General features: G+C 43.6%; 2 protein-coding genes across 6 annotated transcripts in view; one reads left to right on the top strand and one right to left on the bottom strand.

Moving 5' to 3' along the window:
• The window catches only part of IDH1 (isocitrate dehydrogenase (NADP(+)) 1, cytosolic), a 15,213-nt gene extending 3,069 nt beyond the window's left edge, over positions 1-12,144 (top strand). For both annotated transcript variants that reach the window (XM_027636947.1, XM_027636948.1), the window contains exons 3-9: positions 1,321-1,612; positions 3,387-3,492; positions 6,099-6,276; positions 6,680-6,831; positions 7,862-8,002; positions 9,441-9,603; positions 10,107-12,144. In XM_027636947.1, the coding sequence (XP_027492748.1) occupies positions 1,321-1,612; positions 3,387-3,492; positions 6,099-6,276; positions 6,680-6,831; positions 7,862-8,002; positions 9,441-9,603; positions 10,107-10,200 (1,126 nt within the window). In that variant the 3' untranslated portion in view covers positions 10,201-12,144. The remainder of the gene's footprint in view (positions 1-1,320; positions 1,613-3,386; positions 3,493-6,098; positions 6,277-6,679; positions 6,832-7,861; positions 8,003-9,440; positions 9,604-10,106) is intronic.
• The window catches only part of LOC113944169 (shugoshin 2-like), a 55,002-nt gene that overhangs the window by 3,626 nt on the left and 27,445 nt on the right, over positions 1-23,931 (bottom strand). The window contains exons 1-10 of one of the 4 annotated variants that reach the window (XM_027636939.1): positions 23,786-23,883; positions 23,479-23,622; positions 22,383-22,558; positions 22,055-22,117; positions 21,354-21,448; positions 20,279-20,547; positions 17,727-19,673; positions 16,370-16,496; positions 15,448-15,598; positions 13,022-13,842 (exon numbers count right to left, since the gene is read on the bottom strand). In XM_027636939.1, coding sequence (XP_027492740.1) covers positions 13,756-13,842; positions 15,448-15,598; positions 16,370-16,496; positions 17,727-19,673; positions 20,279-20,547; positions 21,354-21,448; positions 22,055-22,117; positions 22,383-22,558; positions 23,479-23,620 — 3,057 coding nt within the window. In that variant the 5' untranslated portion in view covers positions 23,621-23,622; positions 23,786-23,883 and the 3' untranslated portion in view covers positions 13,022-13,755. Of the gene's footprint in view, positions 1-13,021; positions 13,843-14,661; positions 15,599-16,369; positions 16,497-17,726; positions 19,674-20,278; positions 20,548-21,353; positions 21,449-22,054; positions 22,118-22,259; positions 22,353-22,382; positions 22,559-23,478; positions 23,623-23,785; positions 23,884-23,931 lie in introns of those variants that run through there. The other 3 variants (XR_003526603.1, XM_027636940.1, XM_027636941.1) reach the window with 3 other exon arrangements.

The following is a 23,931-nucleotide window of genomic DNA, read 5'->3' as shown; positions in this document are numbered from 1 at the left end:
CTGTATTTTATCTCCTGTACCTTGGCTTCCCAGCATCTGTATTTTATCTCCTGTACCTTGGCTTCCCAGCACCTGGGCAGTCTCTGTGACTCCCTGCAGCCTAAACAGTTAGAAACATGGGGTGTTTCAGGCACTCCATGACTTGCAGCCTGGCCTGTGGACCCTGAGCAGGCTCTGGCTGTTTGCCATACCTGTTTGAAGATCTGCCCAGAGGACAAAAGGGTGCTTGTAGGGCATAGACTCTGCCCTGATGCCTGTAAGCTTGAGCTCTGCTGTTGACAGTGAGCTAATTGTTGCAATTAGTCCCTGAGCCTGTGCTGTGCTTCTGCACTCGCTTCTGGAAAAAACAAATACTAGCAGCTGGTGCTGCAAAAAGAGCATGCTATCTACAGGCCAAGAAGGTCAAATATTCTCTTCCCTTTCTAGCCACCAGGCCATAACTATTAGAGAAACATCCAGCTACATTTCTCCTAGCCACATGGACAGACATACCTTCTATGGTATCTACCATAATTAAACCCACAAGTCTGACTTCTTCCCCTGCTACTGGAGTCATTTGTATACCACCTACATCAGGTTTTCTGCTTGCTTGTGTTGAGAACCAAGCAAACAGAAACCAGCAGCATAATACATGCCCACAGACTGGAGAGCATCCCTTTTCAAAGAGGGGTGGGAGGAGGGAAAGCAAACCCCTGGCTGAGGCAGCACAAGGGCTACATTTATGTACAGCTGGCCATGTTCAGCTGTCCCATGCTGGGCACCCATTGTTTTCCCAAAGCTATTAAAACAGTGAGTAAGGGAAATGTGCTTTCTCTGACTGCTTGAGGGGAATACTGGCCATTTTTCTGCCAGAGTAGGATTGTGGGTCCATTGTCAAAGCAGCTTTTAAGCCAGTTGTAGCTTCATGTGCTCAGTACATGAAATAACCCAGAACCCTCAGCACAAGAGGTTTGAAACAAAGGCCCATATTCATCTGGGGATTGTGCTGCTCCATACTATGAGATTCCTGGACTGAAAGCTGCCATTGCAGGAAGCTCAAAAGGGAAGGCCAGAGGAGACACTGTTCCATGCTGGCAGAGAACTTCAGCTGTAAACTGAAACTCTCCTTTCTCTAACCTTCTCTACCAGCAGCAGAAGTGTCACTGTATAAATCCATGTTTTCTTCCAGTCCAGCAGCGTTTGAACTGGAAGAGGGACAACTTCAGTTATGACAGAATGCTGGAACTACACCCATAAGCACATATGAAGTCTGGTTTCTATCCTGTTGGACATAAACAAATGTCCTGGGCAGTTCTGACCATCTTTGTGGGTTTGTTACAGCTATGACTTGGGCATTGAGCATCGTGATGCTACAAATGATAAAGTAACCATGGAAGCTGCTGAAGCCATAAAGAAATACAATGTGGGCATCAAGTGTGCAACCATCACTCCTGATGAGAAGAGAGTGGAGGAGTTCAAGTTGAAGCAGATGTGGAAGTCTCCCAATGGGACAATCAGAAACATCCTGGGAGGCACAGTTTTCAGGGAGGCCATTATCTGCAAGAACATTCCCCGGCTGGTGTCTGGGTGGGTGAAACCCATTGTCATTGGCCGTCACGCCTATGGGGATCAAGTGAGTCACTTCAGTGCTTACCTCTCTTTTTATCTTACCAGCCTTAGTCCTGACTCCTATAGAGCTACAGACTTAGACATCCCTGTGCTCCTGCTCTGTCCCTTGCACTCCACCTGGGAGCAGGTACTTGCTAGCACTTTGTTAGTACTGCACCTGGCAAAGTGTGGGAGAGCCTGGTTCGTGCCTCTCTTCCTTAGATAGTGTCACTGTATAAACAGCATTCAGAGGCCTGGATTGGATTGGATAGATCTGTACTTAGACACAGGGTATAAGTCCTCTGAATTATTGTTCACCTGTGCAGAACCCTATTCCCTACACAACAACGTTGTGAGAAAATATCCTTTACACTGCCCATCTTCTTACTTCTCAGGACTTTCTGGTGTCAGATGTTGCTCACAGCAAAAATAGATCCAAGAGAGTGATTTTTAGAAGTGGGCAAAATTGCCTTCTGTATAGGGATGTGGGTTTGGGTTTTTTATATTTTTTAACTGGGATCTGCTGCTTAACTTGCACAGCACTCCTGCAGAGTTGGTATCCATAGTGAGTACACTGGAATGTGGTACAGAAGTAGGAAAACAGCCTTTATCAGAGCTCTCCTGCCAGAGGTAGTACAAAGCTGTGGAAAGCCCTAGCATGGCACTCAGTGACGTGCCCTTTGGGTAGGCTAGAGGACAAGAATCAATCATACTGTTCTCCATAGGTAATGATATGCTGTAAAACAGCCAAACATGACAAAAGAAAAATCTTCTAAAAGAGCCAAGTGCTTAAATGGATGAGTAAACCCACAAGTCACAAAATTACCTGGGATGGGAAGGTGAAGTAATAAATAAAGAGGAAAATAATTGAAAAACCTCGACACTAGAAAAGAATGGGATTCAACATCCTTAACAGTACTGAATAACTGAGAAGGTCAAAATAATAATAGGAAACAGTGGATTAAAAGGGAAGGATTGAAACCTTGCCAAAGGATGAGATTAAAGTGAAAGGGATGATATAAGAACTTATAAAGGACATATGAGACACTTCCTTAACTTCAGAACAGCTCAGGGAATATGTTCCCTTGATAGGAGGGAAACAACATGGAAAAAAGGATAACAAATTTCAAATAGTACTGTTCAGGACAACTGGGAAAAGGAGATATTTAAAAACTTGAAATACATGTTTGCTCTTCTGATTCCGTGTATCTCAGAGGAGCAAAATGTGTATCCATGTATGGAATTCAAAGAACTTTTACTACAGGTTTCAGGTGTAATCTTGTATGATGTATGAGTCCCCCTTATTTATGAGATCAGTAGTTGTGATATGAATGGTTGTTTTTGAGGCAGGGAGAGGAAGGAGCCATTCCACTCACCAACCACACAACAGTCTTTGCACTTTTAAACGTCAGTGCATCTGCAAAAGTACATCCTCTGCCCATTGATGGGACCCAAGAATTTGTGAGCTTTTTCCCTCAAAGGGAGGATGCCTCCTGAAACTGGCAGACTCTTGACTACTTAGGGACATGGTTTAGTGGTGCACGTGGCAGTGCTAGGTTAACTGTTGGACTTGATCTTAAGAGTCTTTTCCAACCTAAATAATTCTATGAGTCTACTTGTCTTTCTAATCCCTAGTATAATAATCCAATGACCACGTGGCTGAATAAAGAGTCTACTTAATGGGTTTTTTTTAATACAACTGCTTTTCTGCACCCTGCCCTCCCAAATGAAGGTTGTCTTTTATGTTTCTCTCTTTCTGATAGATAAAATCATCATGGCAGTTTTATTTTTTTTAACAGTACAGAGCAACTGATTTTGTGGTTCCTGGGCCTGGAAAAGTAGAGATGACCTACACTCCCACAGATGGAGGCAAACCAGTCACATATCTGGTCCATAACTTTGAAAGTAGGTATTTTCTCTAAGTAGTGATTAAAACTGATTTTGGGTTTAATTCAACCTTGAATTGTCAGTCAGAGCTATTTGATGGTAAAATATGACTTTGAGGTAGAGTGGGGGAGAAAGTTTACACCACCTTCATTTATCTCTCAAGTACTGAAAATTACTTGAAATCTTCCTGGGACCAAAGAGGCATATCAAACACACAATCATACTAGACTGGCCACCTGTCATGCTCTTTGTATGATAACTCTGGTAGCAGCATCTATGTTTTTCTCTCTGATCAGAGAGAAAAACACTTGCTGTGTAAACATGGCTTGACCAAAGGGGAGATATATTTAAGAACAATCCGGGTATAATTCTTTCTGGGTTTAGTTTGTCTTACTGGTCTCTATCTATCTTCACAGTTTTTGCCCTTCTTTATGAAGCAGTCTTTTTTTTTTTTTTTCCTCTCCATAAAAATGAGAATTAACACTTAGCATGCAAGGTGGGAAGGAGATTTGACAAGGATGCTCCTGACTGAGTAGGTTCTAAGTGTTTTAAAAGATACAGTCCCAAACGTTTTGGTGTCCCTCCTGTCTGTATGACTGTGCTGGTTATATACAGGTTCCTAGGCTCAGGAGGAGTCCTGACATTGCTGGCCTTTGTTGCATGGAAACAATTACACACATGTTGCCAGAACTCAGGGTGTTTTCCCCAGGGGCAGGGTTCAGGAAAACATCACACAAGTTCTCTCTCTTGTCTATCAGTGATCAAAGAGTTCAGTATTTGTAGCCATGGTGACTTATGTGTGAGTGTTGGGTTACTTATGTTTGGGTTTTAGCTCCAAAAACTTATGTCCACAGAATCCTGGTTTGTGTGCAATTTGTTTGGCAAACAGATACCGAGACTGACATGTGACGCTCTTTCGTAATATTTGATTTCTCTGGCATTCTTCCTCGTAAGAGCCTAAATCTCTACTGTCTCTTGTTGGACAGCCTTTTATTTGGAGTTCACCTGCTTAACTGCCAGTGCTAATTTGTTTTCATTTGCTAGGTAACTGGTGAGCTTGTACTGGAGATGTCTGGCCATCCAGCTGCCAGTCTGAATTGCTGCTCTGCTTTGCATCAGCAAGCAGAAAGCAAGGAAGTGTAAAGATGGCAGATTGCTTCTGTTGCTCTGGGGAACTGCCCTCCCCACAGATAACTGTTGTGCCACCATATTTCCACAATGCATAAGGGAAGCTTGTCTTATTGCTATGCTAATATGTGCAACATTGACACTGAATCAAGAGATTTTAGTAGGCAGTAGGATTGTATGATTGCAATGAGGAATATTTTTTACCTATATGGAAATAACTATTTGAATAAAACTTAATAGCTGTCATCTAGCAACCATGAAAACATGGCTCCAGAGGACACAATCTCTGTAGCTGATCAGACCCTATTCCATCCTTGACTCACCAGAAGAGGCATGGGGACAACATGTATTTTCACTGGTAACAACAGGAATTTCATTCTCTGCCAATATCAACTTTAAATGACCTTGCTATCTTGGCAAGCAGATAAACCTCATCTAGCTTCCCCTCTTCATTCTGCATGTATGTTCATGTAGTAATAAGCATCCCAAGGTAAGGACAAGTGAATATTAGGAGAGGGTATTAAAAAAAAATAAAATTGTGTGTTTCCAGAACAAAGGTCCCTGATACAGGCACTGTACAAAAACTACAGGGGTGGTGGTTGTGAGTTGCTTAAAATTAAGTGCACAGTATCTGCTTTTCACTAGAAACACAGAGCTGTGCTCTGAAGGTGGCAAAGCTTTTTCATGAAGCTCTAGACCCTTCTCTCACCCAAAATCAGCCTCTTCCATGATCTGAATACTGCTTTCTCCCAGGTGAGCTGGGCTGCAAGTTCAAGGCACTTCCATTCATGCTTCTAACACATCTGCATTAACAATCCAAGTCATGTGAGTGTTGATAGTTCTTCAGAGCCTTCTCAGGACTTGCCCAAGCACCCACATTCTGGCACATTCTTCCCACAACTTGCTGGAAGTGAGCCTGAGCAGGTGAAACAAAGCTGCAGGGTAGGCCAGACACGTGCTGGAAAGATGCAGGAATGCATGTGGCAGCTTGTTTACCTGAGCTAGGCAAAGCAGTCTTTGACTGCTGGAGTTAGTTCTGCAGTCAAAGCATTTAAGATGAGAGCAAATCTGTTTCTGGCTTTGACTGAGATCCCCTGCTCCAAACTGCTGCCTGCTGCTTTGATAGAAAAATACTGTATTACTTAGATGGCTAGTAGGAGTTCAAGCACACTCACTTCTGTCACAGTTTTGCTGCTTAGGCTGCTTAGGAGTAGGAAGAAACTTCTTACGGGGATTAGATCACAGTATTAAGATGAACTTAGCTGTAAAACAAAACCACCTTCCTATCCATGTGTCACAGGACTGCTGGAGCTTTGAGCTGATAGTGCAAAGAGAATCTTCTCTTGGAAGAATCAGCCTTTAAATTGAGAACTAGATCAAGACATCTGGGGATAGCACCAGCCTGCCTGCCAGCCAGAGTATTCTAGGGGAGAATGTCAAGTTCTTAATCAAAACTAAATCTAGTTGATTCCTATCTGTTCTTCCTCCACTAACAGGCTGTGGTGGTGTAGCCATGGGAATGTACAATCTTGACCAGTCTATCAAGGATTTTGCCCACAGTTCCTTCCAAATGGCACTGTCTAAAGGCTGGCCCCTCTACATGAGCACCAAGAACACCATTCTGAAGAGATATGATGGCCGCTTTAAAGACATCTTCCAAGATATCTATGACAGGTAACTAGTTGTGTACCCTCTACTGTATAAGTCTGCAGCAGGAACATCCCCTCCAGCCTTGTGAGTTGCATTTTAAGACATTCAGCAGCACTTCGGGAGGGAGGGGATGCCTTCTCTGTCATGGTCTCCCTTGTCCTGCAAGGCACAGTACTCAATATTTAAAGCTCTGCTAACTATGGTTGTGGTGTTCATCCCTTCCATCAGAGAGTCAGATTCTCTGTAGGTGCCTCTGTGGTCCTGAAGCAGCCTTGCAGTAGCTTAGCAAAGCAGACAAGGGAAAAAAGAGTAAAGAAAATGCAAACTTACTTTAGTTTTTTTTTTTACTCATCTCTGTGCACCTCTCTATGCACAAATTGTGCAATCCCTGTTTATATGGCAAGGTGTTCTGTTTTCTGTTTTCCAGAGAATATAAGTCCAAGTTTGAAGCCAAAAAGATATGGTATGAGCATAGGCTCATTGATGACATGGTTGCTCAGGCCCTGAAATCTGAAGGAGGTTTTGTCTGGGCCTGCAAGAACTATGATGGGGATGTGCAGTCTGACTCTGTTGCACAAGGTATGAAATGCTTCCTGTGCTACACTGAATTAGGCTCAGTGGCAGTCGCTTGGGACCTTCCATCACATCTTCTGTTGTGGCCCAGGAGGTTGTCTTGGGTCTCAGAACTTACATTTCAAGCCTGTGGCTAGTCATGGAGATATCAGGCTGTCAGTTTTCTGATTTCACTTTTACAAAAAAATCTATTGAATGTAGACTGTGTATTTATTTACAGGAGGGAAGTTCCTACCAACATAAGTGATAGGCTTCCTGTTCTAATGGACAGTATCCAGACAGCTGGGACACTGTTGCTGACTGGTGATGAGTGTACTGGCAGGTGCTCTACCGATAACTAAGAAAATCTGTCAGGTGTAAAGAGAGAGATTGATCCACTTAACTTTATAGACTTGTAGTGCTTGATCAGCATCCTACATAAGCAAGCTGCCTGGTGCCAAAACAAATGCAGAATCCTACAGGACAAGATGTGTGGCTTTATGTAATATGCTCTTTATAAAGTAATGCCACTAAAGTGCCTCCCATAGGACAAGGATGTGTGTTGGACTACTAAACAAAGAAGCTTTCAGAGATGCACATCTCTGAAATCTACGGAGTTAGAAGTGATGTGAATGTCCAGTTTCACTAGCTCCTGTTCCTTTCACTAAAGCAAATGCTCTTGATAAGGAGTTTTGTTTCCTCTTTCCCTGTGGGGAAGATAAGCAGCCCAACATTGCTTATTTTTGATTCTTTTTCTTTTACTGTACTTTTCAGTAAAAATCTGTCCAGCAAGTTAGGTAAGAACACTGATTTTCTTGAAATGGTGCAGAATGTCTGTATATCTCTATCTCATGGTTCAGCAGCCCTTCCTGATCAGATGAGCTGTTATTTGATGTGTTATGATTAGCCAGTTAGTTGCAGCGGCACTTGCTGTTCAGGGATACTCACATCAAGGCTGGGAGTATGTGGGGGGATTGTAGGATGGGGGGGTTAAGGGGAATTTAATGGAGCTGTCCAAAGGAGACACTGAACTTTTTAAACTTGTATTATTCTGTAGGCTATGGTTCTCTGGGAATGATGACCAGTGTGCTGATCTGCCCCGATGGCAAGACTGTTGAAGCAGAAGCTGCTCACGGCACAGTTACTCGTCACTACCGCATGCACCAGAAAGGCCAAGAAACCTCCACTAACCCCATTGGTGAGCTGCCTTTTACTGCCCTCCAGTGATCTCTGCACATGAAAGAATAAGCTTAGAGTGAGAACATCTGCTTCCTTTCTGCAGAGAACTGCACCACTGAAACTGCAATAATGCAGTTCATAATGCATTTTTCTTCAGTGGTGACTGTGACGACCCACCCTTAAAGGGAAGGAAGCATCTAACATTCATAAGTGCTCATTGGTGGAAAGGAGCAACAAAAGTCAGAGTGTCCACAAACAATCATAAAGTTTTATTAGTGAATTACACACTTGACATGGAAATTGGTATGTTAGTCCCTGACATACTGTATAAGCACACAGCTGTGGGTTTTGGATAAAGGATAGGATGAAAGAGAAGAGAGAAATTAAAGAGGGAAAGATGAATGAAAGAAAGAAAGGAAAAGAGAGAATTAAAGAAGAGGAGAAAAGAAAGGGAGGTCTTTGGTCTCAATCCTACCATGCCTACTTCCTGCCACTCATTCTTGCACTTGTGCTGTACTGTGTTGTGGTTTCTCCCACAGAAAAGTGCTGCCCTATCTCCACCTGCCCCCCCTTCTCCAGTCAACTCTTGTTCTTTCTCCCAGCATGTTAATACCAACAGTCCTTGGTTGGGTCCATGGACATTGGTTATTGGTGTTTGAGACATACACCACAGAGAGTGTTTCTGATTAGCTTGAGAGGAGCTTAGTCCAAGCATGGTTCATTAAGGCCAAGGCCTAATGAGCATTTCTTGGATCACAGCGTGGCCTGAGGGGGTGGGGCAGGGGAATGCACCACCACAATTCATCACTGGACTATAGTGAACTCCTCTGGGCCTCTACAGAGACTGGAGCAAAATCAGGCTGGAATGGAGTGAGTGTGAGGAATAAACTAGACCTAACCTAGACTTTGAGACATGCATTCACTCTTCAGGAAGCAATTTATAGCTATAAGGGCCTAAGGTTTAGATTGGTTGTTTTTTATTTTACTCATATTTCTGATGCTCCAAAAGACCCAGCCACACCCCAGACTTTAACTACACACTTAAAGTGTCAATGCACTTAGAATGGGACATAAGGGAAAGAATCCTTTAAAATTGCATAGAGACCAGACTATAATATAGTAGGAGGAAGAAGACTGCACCCTTCTGTCACAAAGATAATGTTCTGTGTAACCACAGTCCTCCCACATGTCATACTTTGTTCCTACCCAAGTCAGAAAGAAAGATAAAATGACATGTGAAGAGATTACTGGAGGCAGTGAGTACTTTCTGGGGTCTGTTCTTTTTTAGAGCTGCACAAAAGGCAAAGAATACCTAGATGAAGATAAGTGTTCTCTTTCCTATACCAGATTTTCTACATTTTTCCGATATAAAAAATCCAATTATTGTTTCACATGATGATTTAGAACGATTTCCAGGGAGTTCTAGAGGGATAGAATAACCCAGTGTTCTCTCTCAGCCTCCATCTTCGCCTGGACAAGAGGACTTGCTCACAGAGCTAAGCTGGACAACAACACTAGCCTCAAGAACTTTGCAGCTGCCCTGGAAGAAGTCTGCATTGAGACCATCGAGTCTGGCTTCATGACAAAGGACCTTGCTGCCTGTATCAAAGGCCTACCTAAGTAAGTGTATGAAATAACCAGCTGTGCTTGAAGGAGGCTGTTTTACGCAGTGGTTCTGAACAGCATTTGCTCGAATGTTATTTTAGTGTGGGGAAGAACAGGACTCACTGTACTCAGTGCTGCATGAACGGAACACGAGACACTCCCTGACCTAAGTAGCTTAGTCCAGATTGCTTGGTCCCTGTTATTGTACCAAATGAATGGGCAAAAGAGTAAGGAAGGAACTGCAAAGAGGTTTGGTTTTTTTTATGACAGTCTAGTTACATTGGTCAGATCCTACCTTCATCCTAATAAATGAAGAAAACCTACATAACTGCCAAATATCACCTGTATACCCTCTTCTCTGGAGCCTTTTGGCAGAAAAAAAAGAACACAGCCTGATGAGTAGGAGATAATTCTTTTGGGTTTAGAGGCAAGACTTAGAGTTCTTTGAACAGTCTTCCCCTGCTTTAACCATTTGAGAGTGTACAACTAATGCCTGTTTTTTGTTTCCCCCCCTCCAGTGTCACACGCTCTGACTACCTGAACACCTTTGAGTTCATGGACAAGCTCGCTGAAAACCTGAAGCAGAAGCTGGCCTCTCTGCCCAAACTTTAAGGCAGGGGTTCTACTCAAGCTCCCCTAGCAAGGTGTCTCCCACTTACATGAGAGTGTAAGTGGCACCATATCATGCTTTGTTGTGCTTCTTTTAGGATGTTCTTCATCTTTGGCCTCTGGCATTTTCACACTCTTTGGCAGATACTCCTCATCAAAATCAACTCTTTGCCTAATTACTCTAGTTTTTCTGTTGGTTTTCTGTCTGATGCTCTTTCTGCTCACACTTGAGTCCTCCTGCAAAGCACAGGCACTTGAAGTCTCTTTCCTGAGGAAAAGCAAATTTTGTGGCCTGGAATCACCTGAGGGAACATCATGACTTGAGAAGGTATGAACTGGGCTTTTTAATAAACTCTCCATATTTTGGATCTCTTAACCTGTAGCATTAAGTCACCACTTTCAAGACTGGGCAGCTGTGCTAGATTCACCACAAAGGTACTTTCAAGATCTTGGACTCCATCAGGGCAGCGGGAATGGTGCTCCACACTACAGTCTTTATTCTTGCTGTCAAAAGCCCACACATAAGCCTTTTGTCCCACCTCACAAACTTCAGACTCACTAGAACAACATGTTGCAACTTTTGGCTGAAGAAGCTTCTTTGCATTTTGAGCACGCTCTTCACCTTGAGATATATCAGGACTACTTTTTGCACTGTTTTTAATTGCACTTGTTTTCTTTTTTCCTGTGCTTGCTTTTTTAACAGTCATTTTCTCACCAGTTCTAGGTTTTCTTAACAGGCTCCCTCAGGGGTATAAAAACATTTACCCACGATTGCTCACAATGTACTTGCTGAACTTTTACAGACAGTCTCACTCCCCTTAGATGTGAAACTATGCCAATATATAGATGATATTCTAATTGGAGGAGATTCCCATGAAAAGGTGGAGGAAGCAGCAACAGTGTGGGAAGCATTTCATGAAAGAGGAATTGAAATTCCACCTGAAAAATGTCAAGGACCAAATAAAGAAGTAAAATTTTTGGGTACTTGGTGGAGTGCAGTCAGTGCAGCACTTCCTCCAGACACTTTAAAGGAAATAAAACAAATACAGATGCCCCAAATCAAAGAAAGAATTACAACAGTTTGTGGCAACTTTAGCATATTGGAGCAAACATGTACCTGGATTTTCTATCATTGCTGGTATATGTGGCACTTTATCACGCTTTGTTGTGTAACATTTCAAACACTAGACAAAAAATGAACATAACACTTAAAATTTTTAAAGATCATGTTTTTTTAAACCCCTTGAGCTGCTGCCCTAGGCCTTACTTTTGCCAAGCAGAGGAATGTGATACTGTTCAAGTTCAGTGTGGGTCTGGACTCCTAACAGCACACCTGAGGTTTCTCTCTGTGACTTTGATCTGTGTTTCTGTTATTTCTTTATCTCAGTCTGAAAGCCAGTCTGTGTCACATCTCTGGTCAAACTGGCGGTGAGCTACTGTCCAACTGACCTCAGAAATCAGAGCCGTCCTCCTCTCTCCAGTACTGTCCATGAGTATAAGTGGGTTCACAGGGCTATGCCAGCTCTGTTGCAGTCCCTCGCAATTTATCTTTCAGTGCCAACAGGAGCAGAGTATCCTGACACTAAGGGATTTGGTTCCATTGCTGGGGTCAGGACTGTAGCATTCAAGAAGCACTTAGTAAATGCTGGAAACAAGCCTTACAGGCTAAGATCCTATTAAAGTCATGCTGCAGTGTCTAAATGCAGGCCCTGCATTTAGTTATGCTCCTTCTGACTGGATGTGAAGCATAGGAACTGTTATCTCTTCTCCCCTCCCCCAATTCATAAAGGTGCAAAACTTCTAATTTTCTGGGCTATTACTTACCCTTTCTGTTGTGATATAGCATCAGATCATGACTGTGAAAAACTATTCCATCCATGGTTTTGTGTTCTGGGTTTTTTAAGGAATAGTTTTAGTTCAGACTAAAATAAAAACCAACTAACATTCTTTGTGTCTCTCCTTCCTTTGTGTGATTAGCAGATACTGGGAAATTCTGCCTCAGAGAGACAGTCCAGTAGCTTTTGGCACAATCCAGTACAGGCTGGGACAGACTGTTGGAACGTGGTATAAGCACAAAATAATATCTCCCTTCTTAGAATAGAGTTTTAATTTGTTCTGGCCCAGGTAAAGCTGTGACCTGTAGCGTGGTAGGCATCAGGTAGTGTACAGGAATTTAAAAGGTACCACTTCCATTGAAATTTTATTCTGGGACTAATAGAAACTGATATATCACCACTTGGCAAAACAGAAGCTGGTTAGACCTGAACTAACTCTGACCCTGCACAGCTCACAAGCTAAAGGTGGTGATTAGGACAGAAATGCCAATGTTAGACTAAATGAGCAAAACACATTAGGCATGTGTGTACCAGGGTGAATTTATGCTGATACTTTTGGTCTGTGTTTGGCCCTGCCACCTGGGAAAGCTTTGCTCCTTCCCTGGCAAGTTATGGGAAAACAAGCACTGATAAACGGGAAAGTTGTCCTTGAAGAGAGCTTCTTGTATAAACTGTTTTAATTGGTATTCTGTGATTGGCTAGTTATCCTCCAAGGTCACTTGAAGGAGAGATTGAGGAGGAGGATGAGGAAGGCTCAGCCCCAGACTCAATTAAGAAAGACCCCCAAAACACACTGCGTGTGCGTGAGGGGATTTCCAAAGTTCTCATGCGTGCGCAGAAGAGATGCACTGACATAACCAGGAGGTGGGACTGAGGGCCTCGGGCTGGCTGGTGCTGGCCACACCTAGGGGGGTTGTGGCCACTTAATTAATTGTATAAAAAGCAGATAGTGCTTTCTTGGAGAGGGTTAACTTCACACTAAGGACAACGTTGCCTTTGGCAGGGACGCTTGCCAGTTTGTGAACTTACGGACTCCCCAAGGATGCAGCTTCTGCTATGGGTAGTTATAGGCATGCTAGGTTGGTAAGATAACTTTATGGGCAACAGCTGGGTAACTGGGGCTTATTTCTCTCCTCCTTCCTCCCTTTTGGGTTTGTTCGTTTTCTTGGCCGCCTTTTGGTAATAAATATTGGTTTTTGTTGAGCTAGCAACGGTGTCTAGTTTTTCACGTTCCAGTATATCTCACACCTTTCCCTATTACAATGTGTTTGAAACACAGCTCTATAACTGCTAGGAACTGTCACTATACCTTTAATAGGAATGAATGCAGTCTACAATTCTGTTGTCAGTACAAGCACATAAGACATAGAGCTGGAAAAAGCCCCACTTCTGATCCCTAGAGGCAATGAAAACAATTACTGGGAACAGCTGGAGATCCATGTTCCCGCCTGGCTTCTGACATCAGTAGTTCAACACAGTCAGGCAGGTCCTACTACAACAGCACCTCTAACAAATTCCCTGTTATTTATTGTTCCTACCTGGCTTCCAGAGTTACAGAGTACCAGAGACAGCTTGGTACCTTTGAGGAAGCTGAACAAATAAGAGGGCATTTTTAAATCTTATGCTTTTCGTTTGCTAGTTTTAATGACTCTCTACTATTACTTATGTATAAGCAATGTGGTAGCATTTACCCAACTGCAGATGACACTCTTTTCCCTCTGTACTAACAAAGTTTCCATCTTCTGGAGGACTCTGCAGAGTACAGCAAGACCCAGTCTATCCTCATGAACTGATGGATGTTGCTGAAGTGCTAAACAGAAGCAGTAAGTATGGTCAGAAGAACAGAGCATCCCTCTCCTTGCTCTGCCACAAAGAAAGAAGAGACAATTTTCCTGCTTCCAAGGGGGCACATTTCCTTCCTGTTAACAACCAATACGATCCTTTCTTTTCCCAACCACTCCCTCAAACATTTGTTATCAATAATCTTCAAAGTTAGATAGCAGTAGACCCTGAAAAAGCAAGTGCTGGAGGCCAGCGGGTGCTCAGTCTGCAATGGAAGAGTACAGGCTTTCCTGAAACTCAGCTGAGTACTGGAGTACTGTGTCCAGCTCTGGAGTTCCCAACTTAAGAAGGCCACAGACCTGTTGGAGCAAGTCCAGAGGAGGGACACAAGGATGATCAGAGGGCTGGAGCACCTCTCCTATGAAGACAGGCTGAGAGAGCTGGGGTTGTTCAGATGAAGAGAAGAAAGAGGAGAAAGAGAAAAAAGGGGGGGGGGGGGGAAGAGAGACGGGGGCCCAATCCACTCCCTTTTATAGTTAACCTGACACACATCTCTTATGTAACACTAGATTTTCTGTGCTTTTTTGTTCACACATGCAAAACCAGCCCTTTTCCAGGAAGTGAGCTGGGGGGAGGGATTGGGCACAAGACTCAAGGCGGAGCAGGGAGTTGGCTCAGGACAGCGCTGCCCCACCTCTGCAGGACCCTCTCTCCAATCACCTTTCCTGTAACAATACTCAAAATGAGACAAAACATGCATAGGTCTGGTCCTCTACCTCACCCAGTGCTCAAACATTCCTAAATGTTGGTTGCTGTCACAGTTTAAGCCCAGATGGAAATCATGCACCATGTAGCCGCTTGCTCAAACCCCTATTTCTTCCCCCAGTCACCCAGTGAAATGGGGAAGAGAACTGAGGTAAAACTTGTATGTTGAGATAAGAAAGTTTAATAACTGCAAATAAAAGTAAAAATACAATAATAATGGTAATTAATAATAATAACTAACAATAATAAAAAGGAAACAAACAGGTGTTACATAATGCAATTGCTCACCACCCACTGACCAATGTCAAGCCCCCCTTCCTGAACCCAGACTGGCCACGCTTCTAGGTATATAGTTAGAATAAATACAACTTAGCAAAAAACCAAAACATCAGTGTGTTAACAGCATTACCATTCCAAATCCAAACACAAAACTGTAAGAGCTACTAAGAAATTAACCCTACCCTAGCTAAAACCAGGACAGTTGGGTAGAGGGCTCATATTCCACTGTAGCAAGTTTTATATAGCAGACTAAGGGAGAACGCAGGAAGGAAGCAGAAGCCAGTGAGCAGCTAACCACACAGAATGTAAGGGCTGTCTGTGTCCATCATTACAACAGACATCCACCCAACACTTTCCCCACCCCATGAGTCCCAAAGATTTCAAAACAGAAGAAATCTGCAGTGCAAAGCTCAATTCATTGAAGCAGTCCTTTGGCTGCACTGATTGGAATAGTTCAGCTCTCTGGTCAGCAACCTCCATCTTTGCTCTGGCCTCTTCAATTGTGGCTGGACAGAGAAGCTTCTTGGAGGTTGCCTATTCAACTGTTATTTTCATCCTCACTCGTTCCTGTTGTTATAAACTTGCCTACCTTGGCACTGGGACATCCTTCAGGAAGCCATTCTTCTTCCTCTTTCATCTTCTGGGTCCTTCCCTTGGCTTTAACAGGATTCTTTTTTCTTCTGCAGCGAAGAGAGCAGAGGAACGCAGTGTCTGTAAATGGGTCGCCCTGCCTCAGTTTACTGCAAAACCAAAAGGATTACATTGAGTCATCAAGGATTCCTTGAAAACTTGTATAATTTCAGTCCCCAAAGTTTCTGATTTTACTGCAGTGCTTCTCCTATAAGATGATTGAGTGGTACAGTTTGTTCCTTGTCCATTACAGGGTACCTTCTGACCCAATATAACCAGCTATTCAAAGAAAGTTCAAACTGTGACACTTTTCAGGGAAGAAGCATAGTACTACCCTGTAGCATAACAACAAAGTCATTATTTTAGGAGTTAAATGATTCTGTCCAATAGCCATTGGATGTACTGAATCTACAGTTTCTTAGGGAAAAGATGCAGCTGTTTGTTTAGAAACTCATATCTGCTAGAAAAAGTGAATATAGATAAGCCTGCTCTCAGGAGGAAAGCACTACTCAGGTGTGTAAAACTTTATCCATCGCAGAATACAAATGAAACCAAGGCTTTTGCTGAGCCATCTCTATCTAGTCTGTACTTTATCCTCATGTTCCTACCTCAGTAGCACTGGAGTACCACAGATGCCCATTTCAACAAGGGAAATAACATCTTTGGTACCTTGTTACCAGAAGCCTACACATCCATCCCGTGATGATGCAGAATTTTGGCATAACCACACTGTGGTAGAAGAGAAGGACCACAGAACACAAAGAGTAAGAGCAACTTAAACAAAGCAACAGAGGATCCAGCCCTGGAGGGTGAACACATGAGAGCAGAGCAAGTGTTACAGCATGGGAGCAGTCACTGGAAGGAATAGTTTAAAGCCCAACCTGTTGAGTTTTGGTTCTGTATAGCAGGCTGGGTTCCGTCTCCGCCTGGATAAGCGCCCTGATACTTCTTCTGAGGTGGAGCAGGACAGAATCCTGGTATTGTTCAAGTCCTGTAGTGGTCTGATCTCTGCAAAGGGAGACATTCACATGAGTTGATCAAAGTGATTCCAAATAATTTCCAGATATCCTAAGAAATAACAGCTGCCAAATAGAAAGGACTGCATTACCACATTTCTCTGAACACTGCACAAACCTGAATCCAAATCACATTCCCTCTAAACTCAGGAGACCATTTTAATCCAAAAATACCAGACCTGCTCCTCAAAAGTCAGCTCATAAATCAAATTAGGTTCCTCAGTGAAAAAATACAGATTACTAATACTAATTGTAACAAATGTGGATAGAGCCTTCCTAAATCTTCGTTTGCAAAGCCTAGCCATGATGATGAATACTGCCAGTATCATGGGCCCTGGTGTAGTAGAAAAATGATACAAAAAATATATTTGATAGTTGTAATGCCCAGGAGCTTACAGCCTGGAGGAGAGAGCAAGCTTATGGCACATAAACAACCTACCAGCAACTCACCAACTTCTAGCAAGATAAGACCACGCCAATGTTCACTGCAGCTTTCAAAGTGAAGTCAGAAAAAAGGAGGGCAGGAGAACAAACTTACTCCCTCCCTACAAAGTACAGCCCACTCTAGTTGTAACAGGCCTGTTTGTCAACAGCTACAGAAAGAGAAACCCCATGAAATTACTCTCTTTACTGAGCATCCACTTATAGCAAACTCCTCAAAAGGATCAGCTTAACTACTGTATTACCAGCCAAGGGATACACCCTCCAAATTCTTAACAAAAAAAAATTTAAGGTAGCTCCCGATTAATTTCCAGTGAAGATCTCACCTAGAGGTATGAAATCTGAAACCTTGCAGCACTAAACCACTTTGGACCAAAAATTTGCCATCTTCTTCACATTCTGTGCCCAATAATGCTGACTCCAGTAAGCAGGGTCAGCATCAAATTAGACTTTTCAACTGCTTGAGTAGGTGATTTTCTAAATTAATATGCATGCTCTGCAGATAACAGTGGTAAAACAAGACTTGCAGCACATGCTGCTAGTCTTTCCCAATATCCACAAGTGGAAAAAACGGCCAGCAATTCTCATAGGAATGCTGATAAACTAGAAGCAAATGCAGCCACAGAAATGACTGGCCAGCACCAGTGGAAGCATAAATGATCAGACTGGAGACTGATCTTTAACTCTGAAAAAAAGAAAAGAAATAAAATATAAGCATTTGCTGCATGGATTCTTTCCTCTCATCTCCAAACACAGGAACCCTCCCCAGCCTACCACCTACCAGGTTCCTGTGAAGGTGAGCTCTGAGAACTTGACTGAGAACTTGTTTCCCTGGGTATTTCCTCTGCAGTCTTCTCCTTAAATATCAGGGAGTTTTTCAGCCAAACAGGGGATTTTTCTGGCATTCTGTTGCCCTCAGCACCCAAGCTCTTGGAAACTAGTACTTCAGTAAGCCTGGAGCTGACAGGCAAAGCTGCACAACTGGTCATAGAGGAGGATTCAAGATTGTTAAAAAGGTCCATAGGAGTATTTGTAAGTGATATCTCAGGTATCTGCTCCTCCAGGAAGCCATCTGGCTCAGACAGCAGATCTGTAATGAAGGAAAACTTCCCCATAGGGACAGTTTGCTTGGGTGCACGTTCCGTTGAACTTCCAGTGAGAACATCGGCACCATCACTTTGTCTGGCCAGGGTATCAGACTCTGCAGGTCTAGAGTTGTTCCTCTGAGGCTTGGGTTTGCAATAGGCTTTTTTTTTCAAATCACTCATGTTGTTGTCAACATTAGCTTGCCTTTCTTCTTGAAGGCCCCTTGTCTGTTTTTTATTGCTCTTTTGATAGTTCTTAGCAGCTCTGGGGATTTTGCTAGCTTTGATCCCAGGAACTGACCTGGGAGGTACATTTTCACCCCCATCATATTCTGTCTGGACGCAACCCAAGTCTCCTGCAAGATCCAAAGGATGGATAATGTAAGTTTTCCTGCTACATTTAACATTACCAGGCAAATCCTTTGTGCTCTCCTTAGCTACCCCTTGAACATCTGTACAGGGCCCAGAAACATCAACTTCGTTTCTCTGATCACAATTGCTTAACCTGACAGTTTTTCTCCTTGTCTGGCTTCTTTTAGGATGTTCTTCAGTTTTGGCCTTTCGTATTTTCACACTCTTTGGGAGATACTCCTCATCAGAATCAACCACTCGCCTAATTACTCCAGTTTTTCTGTTGGTTTTCCGTCTGATGCTCTTTCTGCTCGCACTTGAGTCCTCCTGCAAAGCACAGGCACTTGAGGTCTCTTTCCTGAAGAAAAGTGAATTTTGGGGACTGGAATCATCTGAGGGAATTTCATGACTTGAAAAAGTATGAACTGGGCTTTCTAATAATCTCTCCATATTTTGGATCTCAAAGATAGGTCCCTTCTTAACCTGTTGCATTAAGTCACCACCTTCAAGACTGGGCAGCTGTGCTGGATTCACCACAAAGGTACTTTCAAGATCTCGGATTCTATCAGGAGAGTGGGAATGGTGCTCCACACTACAGTCTCTGTTCTTGCTGTCAGAAGCCCCCACACAAGCCTTTTGTCCCACCTCACAAACTTCAGACTCAGTAGAGCATGTTGCAACTTCGGGCTGAAGAAGTTTCTTTGCATTTTGAGCACACTCTTCACTTTGAGATATATCAGGACTACTTTCTGCACTGTTTTTAGTTGCGTTTGTTTTCTTTTTTCCTGTACTTGCTCTTTTAACAGTCATTTTCTCACCAGTTTTACGACTGCCTTTGCTTTTAACCTTTATAGGAACAAACTCAGGGACTTGGCTATAGGTGGAGTCCGTTTCAACACCACACTCAGTTTCTTTAGCCTGTGGCTGATCACAGAAAGTCTCTTTACCCACAGATTTCCTATCAGAAATAACATTGGTTTGCGTAGGTGAAGCCAGGGAGCTGGGTGATTTCAGCTGTTGCTGTGTGTTGTTGTTGCTGGAGCTGCTGCTGTCCTTTGTGATACTACACAAAGCAGCCTGAGTGGAACTGACACGCGGGAAGATACCCACACCAGAAGATGGAGTGCTTGTAGCAAATAGGGTGGAGTGCTTTCTCCTCTGAGTAACGTGCCCTTGTGAGAGACAATCAAGGAAATGTTTTGCCATCTCATCAGCCTCACACGAAAGACGATGACTTTGCCAGGCAAGCGCTGGGGAACTGTTGGGGTTTTGTTCGGTGGTGCACAAGACCTCTGTTGGAAAGACAAAATTCATTCCTAAGGTGGAGAAATGCGGCAGGCAAATGCCAGCTTTCCCCATACCAAGAAAAGCCTTGCCCCACACACTGCCACAAATCCAGAGCATAGAAAAACATGATTTTGTCTCTACAGAGACTCCCCAAACTTTCTGTGTAACAGAATTGCTCATCTGGCTCCCCCTCTGAACAAAAAGACATTCCAAAGCAAAATCCCGTGACCTGCGATAATATTTAGGAACACTCATGATCCATATAAGAGTTATTACTTATATGGTAAATCCACAAGGAAAAGTTGTGCATCTAGTCAGATCCTACACCTTCAGACATTTCTGAAAATCTTATGCAAGCTCAGTGCCTATTGCTCAAAAAGCCTGATTTGCAATCTTGAACTATTGCAAACATGCCAAATATCCACAGCAACACATCCCATTCTGGGATATGAGTAACTACAGCAATAACAGCACCAGGGAAGCATGCAGTTCCTACCAGCTATTGGAGTTATGGTTAGGAGCTAACTGGAACTCTGGCACTGCACTCATGCATTTCTGAGCACAGATACACAAAGTCATACCAGAAGAACAGCAAAAGATGCAAATTTACCTCCAAAGATGCAAGAGTCATGAAAAGCCTCCTGCGTTTCCTTTGTTTCAGAGAACTTCTTCCCATTCTCTTCCTGGTGGGATTGAGGTTCCTCAGCATGCTGTGGTGGCAAAGTGTCTTTGGAGGCAACAGGCACAATTTTCAGGGGCTCATTAGAAGCAGGTCTCTGAAGTTCTCCTGAGGATGTTTGTACTGCTGTGGAGCTGCCACCTTGCCGTCCTGCATCACACAGCTTGGAAATGGGCACCCTCATTGGTATCCCTGTAACCCTGGTGAGAAGGAATAACAGCAATGGAGCACATTCCATGTATATGACAACCCCAGAATCCAGCAGAGTAACTACAGCTTTCACCTCCATCAGTTGACAAAATATATTTCTCCAGTCTTCAAGTGCTGAAGAACACACACTGCCCAAGCAGGACAGATTTCCCACTTTTGGGCAAGCACAACACATAAGGAGATCACACTGCTGTGGACACAAAAGTAGGAGAAAAATACACTGAGGGAACAAGGAAGTAAAGGCCTTTCAGCACACAGGTTGTGACCACACATTCACCTTGCTGTGGAACACCAACACAGCTGCCTGATGTTATGGGTGTGGGCAACTCCAAGGACTCCCCTGTGCTCTGAAGGGAGACTAAACAGAGGAGAAACAGAACTTCAGATACATTTTAAGAGATCCTGCTCTGATCATTTTTCCAGAATACAAGTTTACATCATACAAGCAGGTGACTATTAAGCATATATATATGTAACAAACAAAGTGGCCAGCTATGGCATTCACTCATTCAAGGAAATCTTGCAGTGCTCACCAGCTACAGGGGGAAAACTACCCAAAAGTAATGCATTCTCAAATAAAAAAGGCAGAAGGACCACCTTTTGCACAGACTTGGCATTAGGACAAACAAGACAAGGAGTGGCAGCAGAAAGACACAGAGTAAAGGAAAACATCAAGCAGTGGAGGTTCAGAAAAGATATCTCACAAAAAACTGGCAACTGGGCACACACATAAAACACAAGAAGTTTAGTATCTAGAAATTCAGGACAAGCTTGCTGATATCATTTTAAGGCCCACCTCAAAAGATGACCATCTGCAATATCATCAGCCCAGCAATATTCAGTCATGCTGCTCTTCTGGTCACTGGGCAAGGATGTAGAATTTGTATCAAACTGGAAAGAAGAGAAATAGAAGAATGGGTTAAAGTTGTTACAATCCTCATGCACAGAAACAGCAGAAACTCAGTTTCACTCTGGAAAGAATGTAAAATGCTGCCAGTGATCCACTCCCATTTAAAATTGCATAAATCATGAAATAAAAAATTATGAAATAATTAGATTCTGTCTCCACAAGATTAAGGATGAAGTTAAACTAGTTCAGATAATTTGAGACTAGGAAGCAGGAATATCTTCCCCATCCACCCATGAGACAGGACATAGGGAAAATGTCCTATTCCCTATCCCAAGTTGCCATGGCAAAACTTTAAAAAAAAAATTGAAAAGAAGTCATAATGTGTCAGAGCAGAAGAGCCTACTGGCCAATACAGCCAACGACCTAGAGGAAAGCAGTTTAAAACCGTAGCCCTTCCAACAGAATAAATTACTGCAGAAATCCTTAACATCAAGCTAAAAACAAGGATGCAGCCAGCATAATTCAAGCGAGCAAATAAAAACAGCTTAAGCATCCAACACTGCAGTGAGCAGGCAACACAAAGCAAAAGATAGAGACAAGCAAAGCCCCCTTCCCAGAGCAGTGTGCTCATGTTTCCCATGGTTTACCTCAGACAGCCGGGCCGTCTTAACTGCAGCCAGAAGATTTTCAAATTCTTTCAAGATATGATTCTGTTGAGGTAATAAAAGAGAGAGAAACCATAAAGACATTAAATTAAAACATCTATTCCAACAAGGATATTGGTAGCTAGAGTAAGAAACTGGGGAGAACACAGCTTGCAAAAAAAAAAAAAAAAGGCAAATGAATAGTGACCTTTTTCATATGCTGAGAATTTGGACCATCAGCAACAGGTCACTCCTCCCAAGGCTGAGATGCTAGTGCTGCATGCCTTGCCTACCACACCTCCCCATGCCAGCCACGTTGCTAGTGCCATACCTGGAAGGAGAGCCTGTGCCGCAGCACAGCGTTCTGGAAGTGGCACTGCTCCACCTCCTTCTGTAAGATGGCCTTCTCCCGGGTGAGCCGCTGTGCATTGGCTTTCTCTGCATTGAGGGCCAGAGCCAATGCTTTATTGTTGTGCTTCAGGGACACTTTAATAGTAGAAGAGTTGTCTGTAAGAGATAGAGAGATATCACACAGAATCAGCATCCAAAGTTTCATCCATGCCTCTTCCCTCATCATACTTCTTCTTCCTCTTTCCAGAACAGCTTTCCTTAGATTTGTATCTCTACAACTCAACAGCCCACACACAAAACCAGCAGTATAATTCCTTCCAGCAACAGAAGTCTCCAGAGAAGAGCAGGAACAAAATTTCCATAACCTGCAACACTTCAGACACCCTCTTCATCCTCAGTTGGTCATGCTCAGGTAGCAAGCTACTGCTTCAATTCTTAATGCATGATAGCATGGTTCAGCTGCTGAGATTGAAAAGATATGCTTCTGGCTTTGAATATGCCACCTGAGTCCTCATCTCTATCCAAAAAGTGGGAGAAAAACCTATTTTCCTCTAGCTGTCCTTGAGCAGATCTAGAGCCATGTTTCCCAACTTCAAAACAATTAAATAAGAGTAATAGAAATATCTAATTTTTTCAAGGTAGTCCAAATTATCTCATGTGCTATCTTTGCATTATTTCCCCCATAAAAACAAGTCACAGTTGGGCTAGCTTCTGCACAGGATTGCATATACACTAAAATACTTTCCCACACCTCTTGCTTTTGCTATTTGGACCCTGAAGACTCTGTTTCCCAAACACAGATGTCTGATGTCATCTGAGATGCTGTTGAGCAGCCTTTGACGCCCCAAGCTGCTGTTCCAAAGGTTCTGTGTTAAACCTGCCAGTCACAGATACTTCAGACACCCTCGGACACCTTGAGTGACACTTAACACTCATTTGCAGGGCATTGAATTCACTAGAAACCCCTCGGGCAGAGAAGCTGCCAAGACTGTCGACCACCGCCACGGCCAAAGGCACAGTTCCAAGCTGATGTAGCTGCCAGCCCCTGCACGCGCTGCAACGCAAAATACACTCACTAATGATTTTCGTTTTGATTTTGGATACAAGCGAGGCATTCAACTTCGCAGTCCTCAAGGCACCCTTTTTCTTCTCCCGCATCCTCTCTCTTACGCCGCTCAGGCTGAAGAAGGACGTGTCGGCGGCCTTCAAAGATGCCATGGCTGTAGAGAGTGACACCGAGCAGGGTTAGCACCCGTATTCCCCGCCAGCAAGTCCTTGGCGGCCAAGACTCGTACAACCCCCGAGCAGCGGCCCCGCGGCCCCTCGTGGCCCGAGTAGCTCTGGGCACAGCCCCGGTGCCCCCCGCACGGATGCCCGGCTCACCTGCAGACGGGGCGGCTGCCTCTCGCCGCGGAAAGGGCCGGAAGGGAGGGCGCAAGAAGGAAGAGGAAGCCCTGCCCGCCAAGCGACTTTTGAAAGCGAGCGGGCCGGAGGGCAGCCCGCCCCTCGCCCCGCCCCGCGAGATGGCG

Source organism: Corapipo altera, unplaced genomic scaffold, assembly GCF_003945725.1.
Source record: "Corapipo altera isolate COAL_440 unplaced genomic scaffold, ASM394572v1 45, whole genome shotgun sequence".
NCBI lineage: Eukaryota > Metazoa > Chordata > Aves > Passeriformes > Pipridae > Corapipo > Corapipo altera.
This window is presented reverse-complemented; position numbering and strand designations above follow the sequence as displayed.